General features: G+C 35.4%; 1 protein-coding gene across 1 annotated transcript in view; it reads left to right on the top strand.

The window, feature by feature from the left end:
- The first annotated feature begins 2,467 nt into the window (after positions 1-2,467).
- Positions 2,468-17,562, top strand: part of LOC108708844 (pseudouridine-5'-phosphatase-like) — an 81,198-nt gene continuing 66,103 nt past the window's right edge. The window contains exons 1-2 of the mRNA XM_018248509.2: positions 2,468-2,525; positions 10,926-11,022. Coding sequence (XP_018103998.1) covers positions 2,468-2,525; positions 10,926-11,022 — 155 coding nt within the window. The remainder of the gene's footprint in view (positions 2,526-10,925; positions 11,023-17,562) is intronic.

Raw genomic sequence — 17,562 nt, 5'->3', positions numbered from 1 at the left:
TATATGATGAGGATTGAGACAGAAGTAAAAATCTGTATTCTTGACACTTATTCAATACAATCACATAGTTTAATTATAACAACATCTCATATCCAGGTTGGATGGTTTTTTTTTGACAGTAAATAACCGCTTGTGAAAGTTGAGGTTACAATTTTAAAAGAATAATGATCTGAAAATGCAAGTAGAAATACCAAAACATTACTGCTTCATAAATGCAACTGCCATCAGTCTTCTTCCATCATAATTTATTTATTTCGAGTCCGGTCTTCAGGGAGTGCTCTGTTTGTGTCTTGGAAGTGGAAGGCAGTAGTCATTTTCTTAGCCCAAGGAATAATTTCATGCATGTGAAAGTTTCTCTGGTTGTTACATTGTTCTTAAGGCCCTAGAGGATTACACTGGTTTCTCTGCATTGTTTTCATTCAGAAAGGGATATAAATGCAACATGTTCCACTGAGATTTGTTTAGAATTCTTCTTTTTGTGTGAGTTTTCATCTGTCTGGATGGCACAAGATATGTATATCAATAGAACAGAGTGGTCACATTGTTTCATTTAAACGTCTAGAGAAGGAAACTCGTACAATACAAAAGCAAACATTTTTCATTATTAATTCATCCTTGATCTTTACACTATATGTCAATGTAATATCACTTTTATTATCTTTTTACCTGGGGTCAAGATGACTAATATCATGTTTATGATGTTTTAAAATGATGGAGCGTGAACAAAACCCATTGTGTCTACAAATCTGACAGGAGAACAAATTAAATGTGACCTGGTTTATACGAGTGTGGCAACATTTGAAAGTCACTAATAATGGATAACTAGAGAGGTACATTTCCTGAAGAAAATGTGAGTGGTGCTTGCCGTGGCAAAACTCAGGCCCAAATCTGATTGGCTGTTGTTGCCCCGCCCCTTTTTTCCTAATTGTGAACCACAGTCACTCAGTGACTAACATACCAAAGTTTGGGAATGCTGTCATTTAATGTGTAAAAATGGCAGCATTTCTATTTTTTTCTATTGAAAATCAATGAATGAAATTTGATTGGTTGTTGGTGGCTCCGCCCACTTTTTCTAAACTTGAAGTGGAAACCCCCAGCGACCACATTTGTGATATTCAAGGTCCCTGACATCAATACTGAGAGAATGGCAGCCTTCTTAATTTTTCCCATTAAAACCAAAGAATCAAAGAAATCTGATTGGTTGGTTTTGGCTCCACCCACTTTTCTTAATTTTAATCCCAGTCCCCCAGTGACCAACTGTGCCAACTTTGAGGAGGCTGCCATTAACCGTCTAAGAGCGGCAGCAGTTTAAAATTTTCCTATTTAATTGAATGGCTGAAATTTGATTGGCTGTTGTAGACTCCGCCCACTTTTTGTAAATTTTGGCTGCAGTCACCCAGTGACCCACGGTGCCAAGTTTGGGAGCTCTGGCTTTATTACTGTGAGAATTACAGCTGTTTACATTTTCTCATTGAAGTCAATAGGGAAAATCTGATTGGTTGTTTGCGGCTCCGCTCACTTTTTTGGGTCCCCAAAATAGGACAGAAAAGTCACAACACCCCATTCCCGAATAAGCTGAACGGTTTGACACCTCATTCATGGGTCTGCGACAAACTAATTATTCGATAAATTCCCCATTATAAGTCAATGGGGCAAATTTGGGGACCTCTCCTGCCCCGGGGGTAAAACTTATACCCTCGTGTGGGGTATCATCTGACACAGGTCGCAAACCTCTTCAAATGTGGTAAATTTAACGTTTCTACAAGATTCCCTCTCTGCGCTAGAATCCGTCAAAAGTTGGCCTCAATGTTAATCTATGGGACTTTTCGGGGTGGTTAATTGCCCCCTCAAGGGGCAATTAACCACCCACCCCTTAGAAAAGTCATACCACCCCATTCCCGATTAAGCCGCACGATTTGACACCTCATTCATGGGTCTAGGACAAACGGTGCGGGACTAGTTACGCGCCAAACTTTCATACGGAAGAAGAATAAAAATAAGTTTGCAAGATAACAGTAGTGATGCTTTGCTTCGCAAGCACCACTAATAATAATGGGGATGTATTGATCATATTCATAACATACAGTATTATATACATTTTATAGCACAGTACAAGACATATTTGCTATAAAATTTTGTTTTATTTTAAATTTCATATTCTTGATTTAATGCAGTTAAATGTAATTTCTTTCATACATAATTATGAAAAAAAAATTGATATGAATGCAGTAGTGTTTTGTAATGCATTTCTAGAAATCATAGACTTAAGGTATAAATGACGGTTGTGAAAGCTGTGCCAAAAACTGCAGGAAGGCTACTAAGTTTGTCCAGTGCAAAGTAAGGCTCCTGTTGCCGTCTACTAGGTCGGCTTCCCAAAGTGAGTAGCTCACTTCATTATGCACAAAGACCTTTTTGCATGCTCCATGGTACATCCCCCACTTAGTGGCAGATTTATCAAGCTGTGAGTATGGTAGCAACTCATCCAGTGAGCACTGAGCAAGATGAATTTTCGGGTGAGAGTGAAGGTAATCAATCACTTGGAAGAACTTTAAGGGGTTCATTTACTAACATTTACATTTTGTTTTTTTCCACAAATATCAAAACATTTCTGGTTTTCCTATGTTTCTAAAAAGCTCTAAAAATTTGAGATTTATTAAGTGAAAAGCCTTTAATACAAAACTTTGGTAAGGTGGTCAAGTGCTATAGTATATAAATCAATTGGTGGTGTGCTGATCCTATTGGACCATTTTTAAATCAGAATTTTATAGGTTTTCTGGATTTGTTTTGGTACAAATTGTCCGAAAAACTTTTTTTTTTGATTGTTTTTTTATTGACATATTTTTTAAGTGCAACTTTTAATGAATTAAATGACAGTCATGGTTTTAGAGTTTGTGAGTTTAGTCGTGGTTTCAAAAACTTAAAATCTGACCTTTACTGAAAAAGCTTCCATGGGCCCCATTTACTAACAATTGAATTTGTTTTTTTCCATGAATCATGCAAAAAGTTGTGGTTTTCCTGTAGGTATAGCTAAAAATTGAGATTTATAACCACAAAAACCTCTTAAGGGAAAACTTTGCCAAGCAAAAGTTATTGAGGTGCTCTAGAGTCAATGGAAGCTGCGCTGAACAAATTGGACCATTTTTTAACCAATCAGAATTTGAGGTCTTTTTTGGATTTTTTTCTCGCTAGAAATTATCCTAAAAACTCAAATTTTTAGACTTTTCTGAGGTATTCGTATTTTTGAATGCATCACACAGTGCTTTTTTTGTTCATACTTTTTATAATCAGATTTTATAAACATTAATAGTTTTAGGGTTTGTGAGTTTAGTAATGGTTTCAAAAAACACTGAATAAAATCTGACATCTAATAAATAAGCCTCCACCTTTCACCCACTGGATATACACTTCTTAAATTCCTTTAGGGATGAAAAGAAAATGGATGAATTTTTCTGTAGATAGCGCTAATCTCACATTTTGCTAAATCTTTCCCACTGTGATCTTAAAATCCTCTAAATTCAGCTGAACACTAAGGGACCTATTTATTGCTGTTTGGTTTTTTAGTTTTAAATTGCAATTTTACTTTTTTACAACTAAAAATCTTGCGTGTGAAGAATGTTTTTAAAATCTATTCACCCATATGTCATATAAGGCACACAGGGGCATACATCTGCTATAGACTCCATTTCAATCACTTTGATGAAACTGTGGGCTAGTTCTATCCACCAGGTGTATTTATTGTGCAAGAAGTAAATAAGAGACTATTAAAAAATACTGATTCCCAGACTAATCTACAGAGGCCTACTTCAGCTTGACCTCTGCCACAGGCACAACTCAAAACCAGCCTGAATGCATCCAGATCCTCTGACCCCACAGATGGGGTTATAATTATCAAAGAGTGAAGTTAGAGATCACCACAGTCCATTAGAGTGAATTCCACCACTCTCCATTCATTTCTATGGGATTTTTATCAATGGGTGAAAGTTGATCTGTAACGCAGGCTATCCCAAACTCAGAACAGACTCCAAGGACCTGGTCATGGCTCACCCTTAAATGATAGGTACTTTTCATCAGCCAAGCCAGTAGAGTTATTAATTGGAATTCAATAGAAGAAGTTCACAGCACACAATCTTTACAAATATCAATATACATATACAGAGCAGTAAAGAAAAGGTGAAGAATATTTAAAAACTTCCTCTTCATCCCTATTGTAAGAAACCACAAATAGGGAATGTTGCTTAGGGAATAATGCACACGTTATTGTAAATGTGCTTCATATTGTAAAGTATAAGGACATTGGGGGGCAGATTGAAGTGAAAGTTCGAATAAAAAAATTCGAATTTCAAGCTAATTTTTGTGTACTTCGACTAGGGAATAGTCCAAATTCGATTCAAATAAAATTTCGAATCAAATTTCTAAATTTATCATGTACTATCTCTTTAGAAATTCGACTTCAACCATTCGCCATCTAAAACCTGCCAAATTTCTGTTTTAGCCTATGGGGGGTCTCCTAGAACCTATTTGGAGTCAATTGGTGGACTATGAAAAATCAAAGGTTTTTTTGCAAAAACTTCAAATCTAATCGAATACTTTAGTTCGTATGATTCAAATTCGATCGAAAACTGACCTATTTGATAAAAAAAAAAAAACGGACCTATTCTGCCAAAAAAAGTTTGATTTGATTTTGGTTGGTCTTTTTGAATTCGAATTTCGAAGGTTTTCAAATTCGACCTTTGATAAATCTGCCCCTAGTAGTCACTGGGGAATTTTACTGCCATATAAACAAGCCAGAGACTCTGAAGTCACTATTAATATCCTTGAATTTAAAGTAGGTAGTTAAAGGAAATCTTAATACTTAAGCAGCAGATTATATCAAATGGAGTGGCATATTAAAGAATCTGACCAAACTGGAATATATATTTAAGTAAGTATTGCCCTTTTACATCTCTTGCATTGAACACTGATTTAGTGATGGTCTGTGTGTTGTCTCAGAGATCACCAGACCAGAAATACTGCAGCTCTAACTGTAACAGGAAGAGATCACCTGACCAGAAATAATGCAGCTCTAACTGTAACAAGAAGAGATCACCTGACCAGAAATACTGCAGCTCTAACTGTAACAGGAAGAGATCACCTGACCAGAAATACTACAGCTCTAACTGTAACAGGAAGAGATCACCTGACCAGAAATACTGCAGCTCTAACTGTAACAGGAAGAGATCATCTGACCAGAAATACTGCAACTCTAACTGTAACAGGAAGAGATAAACTGACCAGAAATACTGCAGCTTTAACTGTAACAGGAAGAGATCACCTGACCAGAAATACTGCAGCTCTAACTGTAACAAGAAGATATCACCTGACCAGAAATACTGCAGCTCTAACTGTAACAAGAAGAGATCAACTGACCAGAAATACTGCAGCTCTAACTGTAACAGGAAGAGATCACCTGACCAGAAATACTGCAGCTCTAACTGTAACAGGAAGAGATCACCTGACCAGAAATACTGCAGCTCTAACTGTAACAGGAAGAAGTGGGGGAGCAAAAGACACGAATCTGTCTATTAATTGGCTCATGTGACCTAACATATATAGGTTGTTTGTGTGCACCGTGAATCATAGGATCCGAGGAAGTGGCCCATACTACTAAAAAAAAGTATATTATTATGAAAATGGTTTATTTGCACGAAGCAGGGTTTTACATATGAGTTGATTTATGCAATGTCTTTTTATAGAGACCTCCATTGTTTGGGAGGGTATAATCTTTCTTTAATAACTTTTTACTTTAATACATTTCAGTGAATGATGTAACACAAATACAAATCATTGCAGATGACCTAAGTGAGAAAAGTTTTTATAAGGATAGATATATACAGTATCTCTCTTTCTCTATGCAGTATATGGTAGACATCCAGAAAGGTCCGCACCTTGCAGCCCGTGACACGCCCCTTAGAGGCCTATTTATTAAGATTCAAATGTGTGAATGTAATTTTTTTCATTTTTAAGTTTTTTCACCAAACTTAAATGTGCACTTATTTATTAAAAATCACAAACTACACAAATTGGAATTCTGATAAATAATAATGGACGAATCAATTCACCAGGCATGGATTTGCTGTGAATTTCTGCGTTTTGCTGCCGGCAAATATTTTTGCGGAACTGTGGCAAAAATTGTGTTCAGAATAATAGCAGTGTGTTTAAAAAAGTGAATAGTGAATAAAACTCATATTCCATTCCAAATCAAAACATGAGGAAAAATGTATTAAATTTGTGTAATTCCTTTACAGAAAGTGAAAAAAGGGAATATTAGGTTGTGTCTGCACTCTTCTTTACAAACTTAAAAATATTCACTGTATAAGCTGAAAATTTTTCAAAAAAGTTTCAAGATTTTGCTTTCCTTTGAATGACTGAACTAATATTTAGTTGTATAAGGAGTGTTTCTGAGAACTGCTGCACATCTGTGTTACATGGAGTCCACCTACTTCTGGCTCCTGTTACATTCCACAATTCTTCTGCATTTCTTGGTTTTGCCTCACAAACAGCATTTTTTTAATGTCATCCCACAAATTTTCTATTGGATAAAGGCCCGGGAATTTGGCTGGCCACTTCATAAGGTCAATCTTGTTGGTCTGGAACCAAAAAGTTGCTTGTTTACTGTGTTTGGGTTGTTGTCTTATTGAAACACCCATTTCAAGGACATTTCCTCCTGAGCATAAGGCAACATCACCTCTGATTCATTGAAACTGATCCATGATCCCTGGTATGTGATAAATAGGCCCAACACTATAGTATGAGAAACATCTCCATATCATAATGTTTGTGCCACCATTCTTCATTGTCTTCACAGTGTACTGTGGTTTGAAATCAGTGTTTGGGGGTCACCTGACAAACTGTCTGTGGTCCCTAGACCCAAAAAAAACAATCTTGCTTTCATCAGTTCACAAAATGTTGTACCATTTCTATTAGGCCAAACTATAACCTATTCAGCATGTCTTTTTTTTTTTTAACAATGGAACTTTGTGAGGACTACTTGCCAATAGCTTGGCTTCACATGGGCATGTTCTATTTGTAAAAGTACTCTCCCACGGTCTGTCCAACTTTCTCCCAACCTTTCTGCTTTCAAAAGATCTTTTGAAATGTAGAGAAGCCTACCCTCACTCTGCTTAACTACTAAATGCAATACCACATACAGTAGTACAACTCAACTCTCTGCACAGGGCTCTCCTCGCCTTTTGTACAGGTATTGGTTCTATTACGCCATATGTTCTATGTATGTAATTCATGTGATTTAGTTGTATAAACACATTTACTTTACAGTGCTGCGAAATATGTTGGTGCTCTATAAATACATGTTACTAATAATAGTAATAATAAAAATACTCACAGGTAACTTTAGATCTTTCTAGAGCTGATCATTGCATTTTACAGAGAGAAATGGACTATAACCAGTAGTGATGGGCGAATTTATTCGCCAGGCGCGAATTTGCGGCAAATTTTTCGGCCCATCACTAATAACCAGCAGCACAACATTTGCTGCCATCCTTCTTTAAATAAGGGCCTTAATTGACACCTGTTTTTTCACAGAATGAATGACCTCACTAATTGAACTCCACACAGCTGTTATTTGGACTGGCTATTATTATTTTGAACACTGCTATTATTTGGAACAAGCCTCAATTAATGACTCAATGACACAGAATTAGCAGCATGTCATGACTGTTGGGTCTGCTGGTTTTCTATTACTCTACTACACCTGCTAGTAAATTACTTGCCATGTAGAAATATAATTTCTACCCAAAACAGTGAGTGATCAGGTTAGTGGTGTCACACTGCTATTATTCTAAACACAGATGTATATATATTATATCAAACATTTTGTCATAGTTTTTTTTTTTATTAAATTACTGGGAAAAACAAGACTAGTTTTCATTGCGTAATTGGCCATCACTTGGTTTCAATTACTTTCATTCTTAGATTCTTGAGGAATGTAATAGTTTGAACTGTAATGAATGAAGGCCTGAAGATGATTCCCAATTGTATTAACATTCATTGTCAGTGTTAAAGGTTTTGTCTAACACCACTTTTTTAATAGATTGACTTAGGATTTTATGTACTGTGGGTTTGTTTCCTTTTTATGTTATTGCACTCTGGGTACTTTATTATTCTGGCGTGAGCTTAAAAATGTACAAGTACCTCATTGCCCTCAGATCGTTGTCTATTCCTTTTATTTGTCTCTTAGTTCCACTGCATCAGTAATAAATTAGGCTGTAGGACCGCAACAGCTTAAGTCATATGCCTTCAATTTATCTTTAACTCTCAGTTGCTGAGAACACCACCTGGTACTGCCAAGTCTACACTTTTTTTTCCTTTCAGTAAGACTATCAATCTTAAAGCTATCAGAGCTAGGTCTGTTAAATTTGTGCTGATTTGAAGCAGTATTGTGATATATGTCCTGTGGGCTTTGGGGGCTGTGCTGCTGGTATTTTTTTTCCATTAACGTCTGCTGAAGGATTTTTATGCACAAGACTGGTTTTGTTGCTTGATTTTAGTATTGATTATTTCTTTAATGCTCCATAAGAAATGATACATAGTGGCCTGAAGGCTTGATAAATTTGAACCCTGGAAAATAAATATATACATGCAGCTGCACATACAGCCCACTGCTCATAAATCTGGATTGCAAATGACTTCAGCAACAGTTATTGAAGCTCTGCTGTGCAACCTAAATGAGAAAATGTACTAGTATCCTATTTCTAATCTGTAAAAAACCTTAAGTAAGGGAGCATAATAGACAGAGCATGGGTACCCATTTGCTTTAGCTAAAACGTGGGGTTAAACCTTCTGAGGCCTATTTATTAAATGTCAAATTTTAGTGGTTTTGGAGGGTTTTTGAAACTACAGTTAAACTCTATTCCATAAAAATTATTAAAATATCCAAATGTAAAGAGTACAAACAGAATAAATGCTGAACAATTCTCTAAAATATACAAATAGCTCTAAAACCTCAACACTTTTAATTTTTTAGACAATTCTTAGCAAAATGAAATCCAAAAACCTCCAAAATGCTGAATCGATTAAAAAAAAGTACAGCATGATCAGCTCCCATTGACTTCAATGAGACCTTAACAGCTTTTACTTGGCACAGTTTTGTATTAGAGGTTTTCTTGGCTATTGCACTTAATAAATCTCAAATTTTTAGAGTTGTAAAAAATACAGAAAAAATAGAAATTGTTGAGATTTTGAGAAAAAATAGAAATGTGTTTGTTAGTAAATAGGCCTTTTTATGTGTATAATCTATAGGCACAAATAAATACATCAGTATAAAACCCATAGACAAATGGTCATTGCATGAATATACTGCCATTGTTAAATTTTTACGCTAAATGCTTTGAAATTTTGCTACTAAAACAAATAATACATGTGACATGTGAGAAACATAATTTCTAGTTTTATTAATCTGGGATCAGGAGAAAATCTCTTGTTAACTCCTACCCCCAATAATCCTTGAAGGAGGAGGGAGAAGCAGGATTGAAAGTAGTCCTTCAATTCATTATACTTGAAGGGCCTAAAACCATTAAAAAAACAGAAAATAGAGATTTGAAGTCTTACCTATACAGTGTGATTTAAGCGTCCATAACATTTTCAATAGGCATATTATTATTGTCATTATTATTATTTTCTTCTTTTTTTTTTAAGATGTGATCTATTCAGATCAAATATCTCCCAAGAGTTGGTATGTTCTTCCCGCGCTTGCATGGGTAATCTAGTTTCTTCCAGCTGTCTCTTAATAAAAATGGAGATCCTGTTTATGTGATAGGTACCTAAAAATGTAAGCTCTATTCTAGCAAGGCTTTTTCTGAATGATGAATGATATCTTTAAATCAGGTATGGCAAACCCAAACCCCAGGTTGGCCTAGCCCTCAGCTATTTGAGTGCTACCAGGTTTTAACTAATGAGAATCCACAGACTCCCACAGGAACAAGCAAGGGAGCCAAATGTTTACTCCAAGGAAGGAGCTGCTAACAGAACTAAAGATGGTCCGGTAGGAAACGTTTAGTACCAGAAAACAACAGTATACCAATAGTGAACTAGGACCTTAGTTGTCTGCTCACATCAAAAATAAGTAGAACAATCTACATAGTAACCTGCAAGTCACTGGATCAAATTCAGGCCAGATGTTACTAACACTTTGGAATATGTCAGTGCTATATAAATATATATACATACAGCGGGGAAAAGAGGTATTGAGCACAAACATTTTTCTATGCAAATATATTTCTGCAACAATAAAGTTTATAAAGTTAAGAAGGTCTTGATTGAGAGAGCTCATTGCTTTTTCCCATCATGAGATGCTTCTTGTTTGATACCTTGGTAATGAGAAACCTTTTTATTGGCCATCAATTAGGACAGCTGATATTAATTTGCACAATAATTCAGCAGGTTTCTTGGTTTCTTTTAGCCTTTTTGAACCTCCTTCCCTTCATTTGTTCAGTGCTTATTCCCTGTGTGATTCCACTTTATTACACATAAATTAATTTGTGGACTTATTTGTGTTGAGTTCTTTTTATGTTTGCGATACTTGGGTTGTTATCAACATGTGGTGTAAATTTAATGTCAATAGCCCCATTCAAAATATATTTACTGAAAAAATTTGATGTGTTCACTACTTATTTTCCCAGATGTATCTATATAACATATATTGTATAGTGGATATCAAATTATTTTATTAGAAGACTGATACTTTTTAAATAAAAAAAATCTATACTGTTATTGAATGTAGGTGCTCAGGAGAAAAATATCCTCATTATAGATGCATCATTGCTATTTTCCTTTGACTTTTAGTTGGTTTGTTAAATTACTACCTCTATAAAACCAGCATACAATATAACTATGATCTCTTTTAATGCATTTCATGGTTTCCCTTTTAGATACAGAACGATTGTACACAATGGTATTTCAGGAAATCTGTAATCGATTTGGCAAAGAATGTACATGGGATGTTAAATCTTTAGTCATGGGGAATAGGCATTGCCAGCTGCTGAAATAATTTGTGATGTTCTAGGCCTTCCTATGACTGCGGACAGAGGAATTGTTGAATGAAAGTCGAATAAAACAGAAACAGAAATATTTCCTACTGTATTCTTTATGCCAGGTAACAAAACCATTGAATTTTAGAAGTTCTTTGAATTGTGTTATATTTCTAATTAAGGGACCATCGTGTTTCTATTTATATTTTGTATTTATAAAATGTAGGAGTAAGTGTTTTTTCCCAGTATACTACAGGAAAAGAATTTTCACTTAAAGCGACATAAAGGGTTCTTCACAATGACGGTAGAGAGGTTGTGGAATGCCTGCTAGGTGGTTTTGCATTAGCAGATTGTATTAATGCCTTTAAGAGTGCCTTCGAGAACTTCTTGGCATTACAAGCATAATGTAGAAAAAGAATGGATTCAAGAAACTAATGTCAGCACAAAAACAACATATTGCTCAAATAGGGGTTCTCATTATTACCATTATGTACTAGTGTAAATAAAGCACCAATATTCTTCACAGGACTAAAAACTGGAGAAGTGTTTTTACAGAAAAACATGTGCATTTCATACAAATATAGACTAATGCAGACTTTGTGTTGTTGTAAATTGTGCAAAAGGGAAATGGATTTTTGTAAAGAGTGGACAGAGAGGAAAGTGGAAGAGAATTCTAGTGGAGTGGTGAAGCTCTGCAGAATCCTGAGTGCATATAATGTTGACTTGTTCATTAAGTGACACATTATTATTAACAAGTATTTTTAGAGCACCAAAATATTGCATAGTGCTGTAAAATAAATGTGTGTATAAAAAAGAAATCACATAACATACAGAGTAACATGCAGAACAACCTGTATTGGTACAAAAGGTGAGAAAGGCCCTGTGCAAAACAACTTTTAAGAGATCTTTTGAAAGCAGAAAGGTTGGGAGAAAGTTGGACAGACTATGGGAGAGAATTCCAGAGGAGGGGTGCAGCCCTTGCAAAGTCTTGAATGTGAGCATGTGAGGAGGTAATGAGAGAAGAGTTGAGGAGCAGGTCAGTAGAGGAGAGTAAATCCAGGTAGATGGGTAAAGAAACCAATCAGCGCAGGTGTACTGCTGCAAGGTGCTTTTATTGAATAGAGGCGAGTAGTTTGCAGTTGGGTGAGTATATAGAGATGAGTTAGGAGATGTAGGGTGGGGCAGAGTTAAGAAGTGCTTTGAATGCCAGTGCCATTAGTTTGAATTGTATTCTGAAAGGTAGTAGAACCAGTGCAGGGATTGGCAGAGTGGCGTGGCGGAAGAGGAGTGGTTGCTGAGGTGTATAAGCCTTTAATTATGGACTGGTTAATTATTGACAGTCTCTAGAAGTGATATGATGAGAGAGCAATTAATTTAGGAAGCATCTTGGGTGATAAATGATTGCTTATTGGATATGTTCCTGAGGTGAAACTGACATGATTTAATAAGTGACTGGGTATGAGGAGTGTAGAACAGGATAGAATCTAAGATAACCCCAAGATAACCCCAAGCCATCGGGCCTGGGGAGATAATGGAATTGTTAACTACACATTTATTTAAGGTCAAATATTCTAGTCAAGCTTTTTGTCTCAAAAAATCTTTTCTCAAGTTTTTTTGGGATCTATTATGCAACAAAACTGCAAAAATACTCCAGTTAAATCATCAAAATCAAATTAATCAAAATCATGTAGAAGTCAATTGGCAGATATCCCTTTTAAAAATGGATGATATTTCTTGTCTTCATGATCTTCGAGGGTTTTAGGCATTTTGACGCTAGTTTTTGTGCAACAATCCAAAAAACTTGTGTTTTTTTGAGCGACAATTAGAAAAAGTTCCACAATTTGAAACGTTGCAACATTTTGTCACAACTTTTCCCGCATGTGCTTTTTTATTTTTTTACACTTTTTAGAAAATCAAGGCCATTCGTTGTTGGGAGTTTGGTCGATTTTTTTTTAAATAAAAATTAGACAAAAGCAAGTTATCATTATCTCCCATAGCGTAATAAGTGGCTTAGTAAATATTAGTAATATTGGTCACAAATATTAGGTGATATCTTGATCACTGACTTTTGAGAGTGAAGGGATCAAAGTTTAGACTTGATTTTGAATCACAGCAGAAACCATTGTTGGCATTGGTAGAGGACTGTGGCAATGGAGATGCAGCTGTTGAGGTGGATATGTTGTACATCTGAACTAAAATGAATGGTTAATTAATAAAGAGCTGAAATAGTCACCATGTCACATGATGAAAAAACACATTACATTGGTGAAAGTATAATGTTTATGTTAGTGATTAGGGATGTAGCGAACTGCCGATTTGGTGTTCGCGAACGCCGTTCGCGAACACCGGCAAAAAATGCGAACGTTCGCGGACAGTTCGCGAACTTCGAACACCCGCTAAAATCGTTCGATTCGAACGATTTTAATCATTCGATCGAAGGATTTTCATTCGAATCGAACGATCGAAGCCATTCGATCGAATGCTTTTCATTCGATCGAATGCTTACAATCGTTCGAACGAATGGAAATCGTTCGATTTTTAGCGGTCGAAGGAATTCGAATGGTCGAATGGTCGAACGACTTGTATTCGAATCGAACGCGAACTCAAAATGCGAACGTTCCCAAACGTTCGCGAACATTCGGCGGACGCGAACGGTCGAAGTTCGCGCAAACTAGTTTGCAGCAGAACAGTTCGCTACATCCCTATTAGTGATTATATTTAAGAAGTTGAAAGAGAGAGCAGAAGTGAAGATACTGTAGCAGGACAAATATATGTTATATGATAGCAGTGGTGTTAACTGTAGTGGAGATTTGGGATATTAAGAAAGAGATCATTTTAGCAACTCTGAAGATCAGGTACATATATTATCTTAAGCAACTTAATATTGCTAGGGGGATATCCACAAGCAGGGTGTGTTTCACTTATTTACACTGAAAAAAACTTGACAGTGGGAATGGGAAATAATAATACAATAATGTTACATTACATATTAAATGATGTTTTTTTTTAATCTAAATTTGACCACAAGGTGTTAGTAATTCTTACCATGTACACAGAACAATATTAAATAAGATGCATCTCTGTCTAAATATGGACTATGGTTACTACTGTCTATCCTGCTATAACATGGGAACATGACTGCATGTCCATCAGTCCATCAGTCTCTGTCTTTCTATCTGTCTCTGTTAATGGGATGGTTCACCTTTACATTAAGGGGCCAATTCATTAACTTCAAATGAAGGAATAGAAGAAAAAATACTTCGAATTTCGAAATGGTTTTTTTTGGCTACTTCGACCATCGAATGGGCTACTTCGACCTTCGACTTCAAATCGAATGATTCGAACTAAAAATCGTTCGACTATTCGACCATTCGAGTCGAGTCAAAGTACTGCCTCTTTAAGAAAAAACTTAGACCCCCTAGTTCGCCAACTAAAAGCTACCGAACCCAATGTTAGCCTATGCAAAAATCCTTTGACTTCGATATTCGAAGTCGAAGGATTTTCATTCCCAGTCGAATATCGAGGGTTAATTAACCCTCGATATTCGACCCTTGATGAATTTGCCCCTAACTGTTAGTATGTTATAGAATGGTTAATTCTAAGCAACTTTTCAATTGGCCTTCATTATTTATTTGTTATAGTTTTTGAATTATTTGCCTTCTTCTTCTGACTCTTTCCAACTTTCAAATGGGGGTCACTGACCCCATCTAAAAGTAAATGCTCTGTAAGACTACAAATGTATTCTTATTGCTACTTTTTATTACTCATCTGTCTATTCAGGCCTCTCCTATTCATATTCCAGTCTCTTATTCAAATCAATGCATGGTTGCTAGGGTAATTTGGACCCTAGCAACCAGATTGAAGAAATTGCAAACTGTAGAGCTGCTAATAACTCAAAAACAACAAATAATAAAAAATTAAAACCAATTGCAAATTATCTCAGAAGATCACACTTTACATCATACATAAAAGTACATTTAAAGGTGAACCATCCCTTTAGATACTATACTATTATGTTATATATTGACAATTCAGAACTCCTATAATATACTGTTACATTTTTTATGCAGTGCCTAGAAAGATACCCATCTTATTATTAAGAATAGTACCACTTTACATATGCCCTTTTTCTAAAATTAAGGGGTCTATTTGTTGAACCTCTAATGTTTATGGTTGAGTTTTAAAAAAGGAAAAACTCAAATTTTGAGAGGGAGAAAAATCACAATTTTCAAGATTTATTATACTCCGAAGCTGCTAATAATCCAAATCTGAAAATACTCCAGCTAAAACCTGTCAACATCACGTACAAGTCAATGGCAGATGATCCCTTTTGCAATTGGAATAGGTTTTTGCCTTCATAATTGCCAAGAGTTTTAGGCTGTTTGACGCTAGTTTTCATTCCATAATCTGGGTTTTCCATTTGATAACACAAATAATTTGAGTTTTTCTGACGACAGTTCAAAAAAAGTTGCACAGTTTGAATTATCACATGATTCTGTCTAGACTTTTTCCACACATGCCATTTTCAATCTGAATTGTTAGTAAATTAAGCAAGAGCGTGGTTGGGAGTTATTCCCGGTGGGGTAGTTTTTTATTAATATAATGGGAAAATTGTTAGTTTTGATAATAGTCTAAATAGTCTTAATGGTATCACACAAATAGTGTGGGAACTTCTGGAGTAGATGTGTTGCATTGTCTCTAAAGCATAGTTGCATACTTATTATTTGATTTTTGAATATTTCTCTCCCAGGCAAGTAAAAGCAGGACATGTATGGTACCTACTGGTAGTTGATGATAACTCATCTCAGTGTTAAGAAACCCAAACTTTGTAGTTAAAAAAGCAAACATAAAAGACGGAAATATAAGGATGATAATAGAGAAGAGAAGGTAGACATGTTCTTACACTCATGGCTGATTTTTGGGGGTAAAATTAAGTGTAGCATGTGTCTTCTTATAATATATTTTGCAGCTGTTCAAGGTCATATGAGTAACTTAAAATTTTACTTAAAATGTTAATTTTATTTTTATTTAAGAATTTGTTCCCTTCAAATATTGCTAAAATATGGTAAATTCAACAGGGTTTTAATAAGCCTTCACCCAAGTTATAAAAGAGTTTCCTCAATTTGTGATTTGTCCCTTTGGTTATCAACAATTCATATAATTAAGACCCATCTGTTAGATTTTTTTAAACAATGATTATTTATATGAGAACAATACACAGAATCTGGGTATGAAAGGAAACACAAAAACCTAAATTACTACTGACCTAATTTTTTATTTAACAGGCAGATTATTTTCTTTGATGCTGAGTGACTAATAAAAAATCTGTATCCTTAGATCTTATCCATTACTTATATACAAATGAATGCATTTTATTCCTAATTATCAGGAAGTATCTTTATATATATTCAGTAAACATCAGTATTGATATAGAAGAAAATTCTGTGAATGCAAATTCCCCAGCACTTAGATGAAATCTGTTCAAAGCTGGACTTGGTCATTGCTTCCCTGGCCTTGAGGGCAGAGCCACCTGGCAGTTGTTTTTCTGGGCTGTGATGTGATATCTCTATGCTCTCCCACTGGTAACTACTCCTTATCAATATCTCCATTTAACTGTACTCCTTTGAATAACATTGTATGTAAAAGTCTATAAAAACCCTGTGATTTAGTTGTATTTTGTTGTTGTGCACTTTTCTGATTTGAGAGTCCACCGAGCTTGTGTTAAATAAACTTTGTATGTCATTCACCTGAATAAGTCTCCGGTAACCGAGTTTCCCCTGAAATATTTTGGTTCTGTTTTTGATATGACAAAAACTTCAGCTTAAATAGTGTGAATTTGTCTCAATTTGCCACCAGGGATCCTAATATTGCCTAGAGGCATATGTATTCTTCTTATGAAGCATACGTTACTGTGTACCCTAGGATTCTAATTTTCTATCTGATGATGCCTATAATTTTTGCAGCCATACTGAGGTATCAGGTTCCAATAATTTAGCAGATTTACACTTAAAGAAGCTCTCACAACAAGAATACTGGTTGAATGGTGGGAAAGTAATGCATTTAGAAGCATAGAAAATACGATAAAAAGATCTCAAACAACTAACATTTACAAAAGAACCTACCCTCGTATGACTCAACATTCATCAATTCAGTGACGTCTGAGGTGAACCAACAATATGAGCAAGATAATTGAAAGCAATGTAGACAGAGAAAAAAAATTGAAATATAAGAATGTTTTTACCTCTATTTACAAAAATATATGTTTGCTTGAAATGTAGTGCAATATGAATTAAGTAGGAAGCTGAATTCACCTTCATTATTGTGGGAGTTGGCTGACTGGCTACAGTATTTTGATTTCACTTTCTTTCTAACCGTTGGTAAATGTCACTTATTCACAACTGCCAAGCTTGTCACTGATAAGAAAAATACTCATGCATTTACTGTTTTTGGTATTCAAACTGTTATTACTTATTCTGATGGGGAACAGCACAATTTACTGCAATTGATATATCATAACAAAGTCAGCCTGAAGCAATGA

This window comes from Xenopus laevis, chromosome 2S (assembly GCF_017654675.1).
Source record: "Xenopus laevis strain J_2021 chromosome 2S, Xenopus_laevis_v10.1, whole genome shotgun sequence".
Classification (NCBI taxonomy): domain Eukaryota; kingdom Metazoa; phylum Chordata; class Amphibia; order Anura; family Pipidae; genus Xenopus; species Xenopus laevis.
This window is presented reverse-complemented; position numbering and strand designations above follow the sequence as displayed.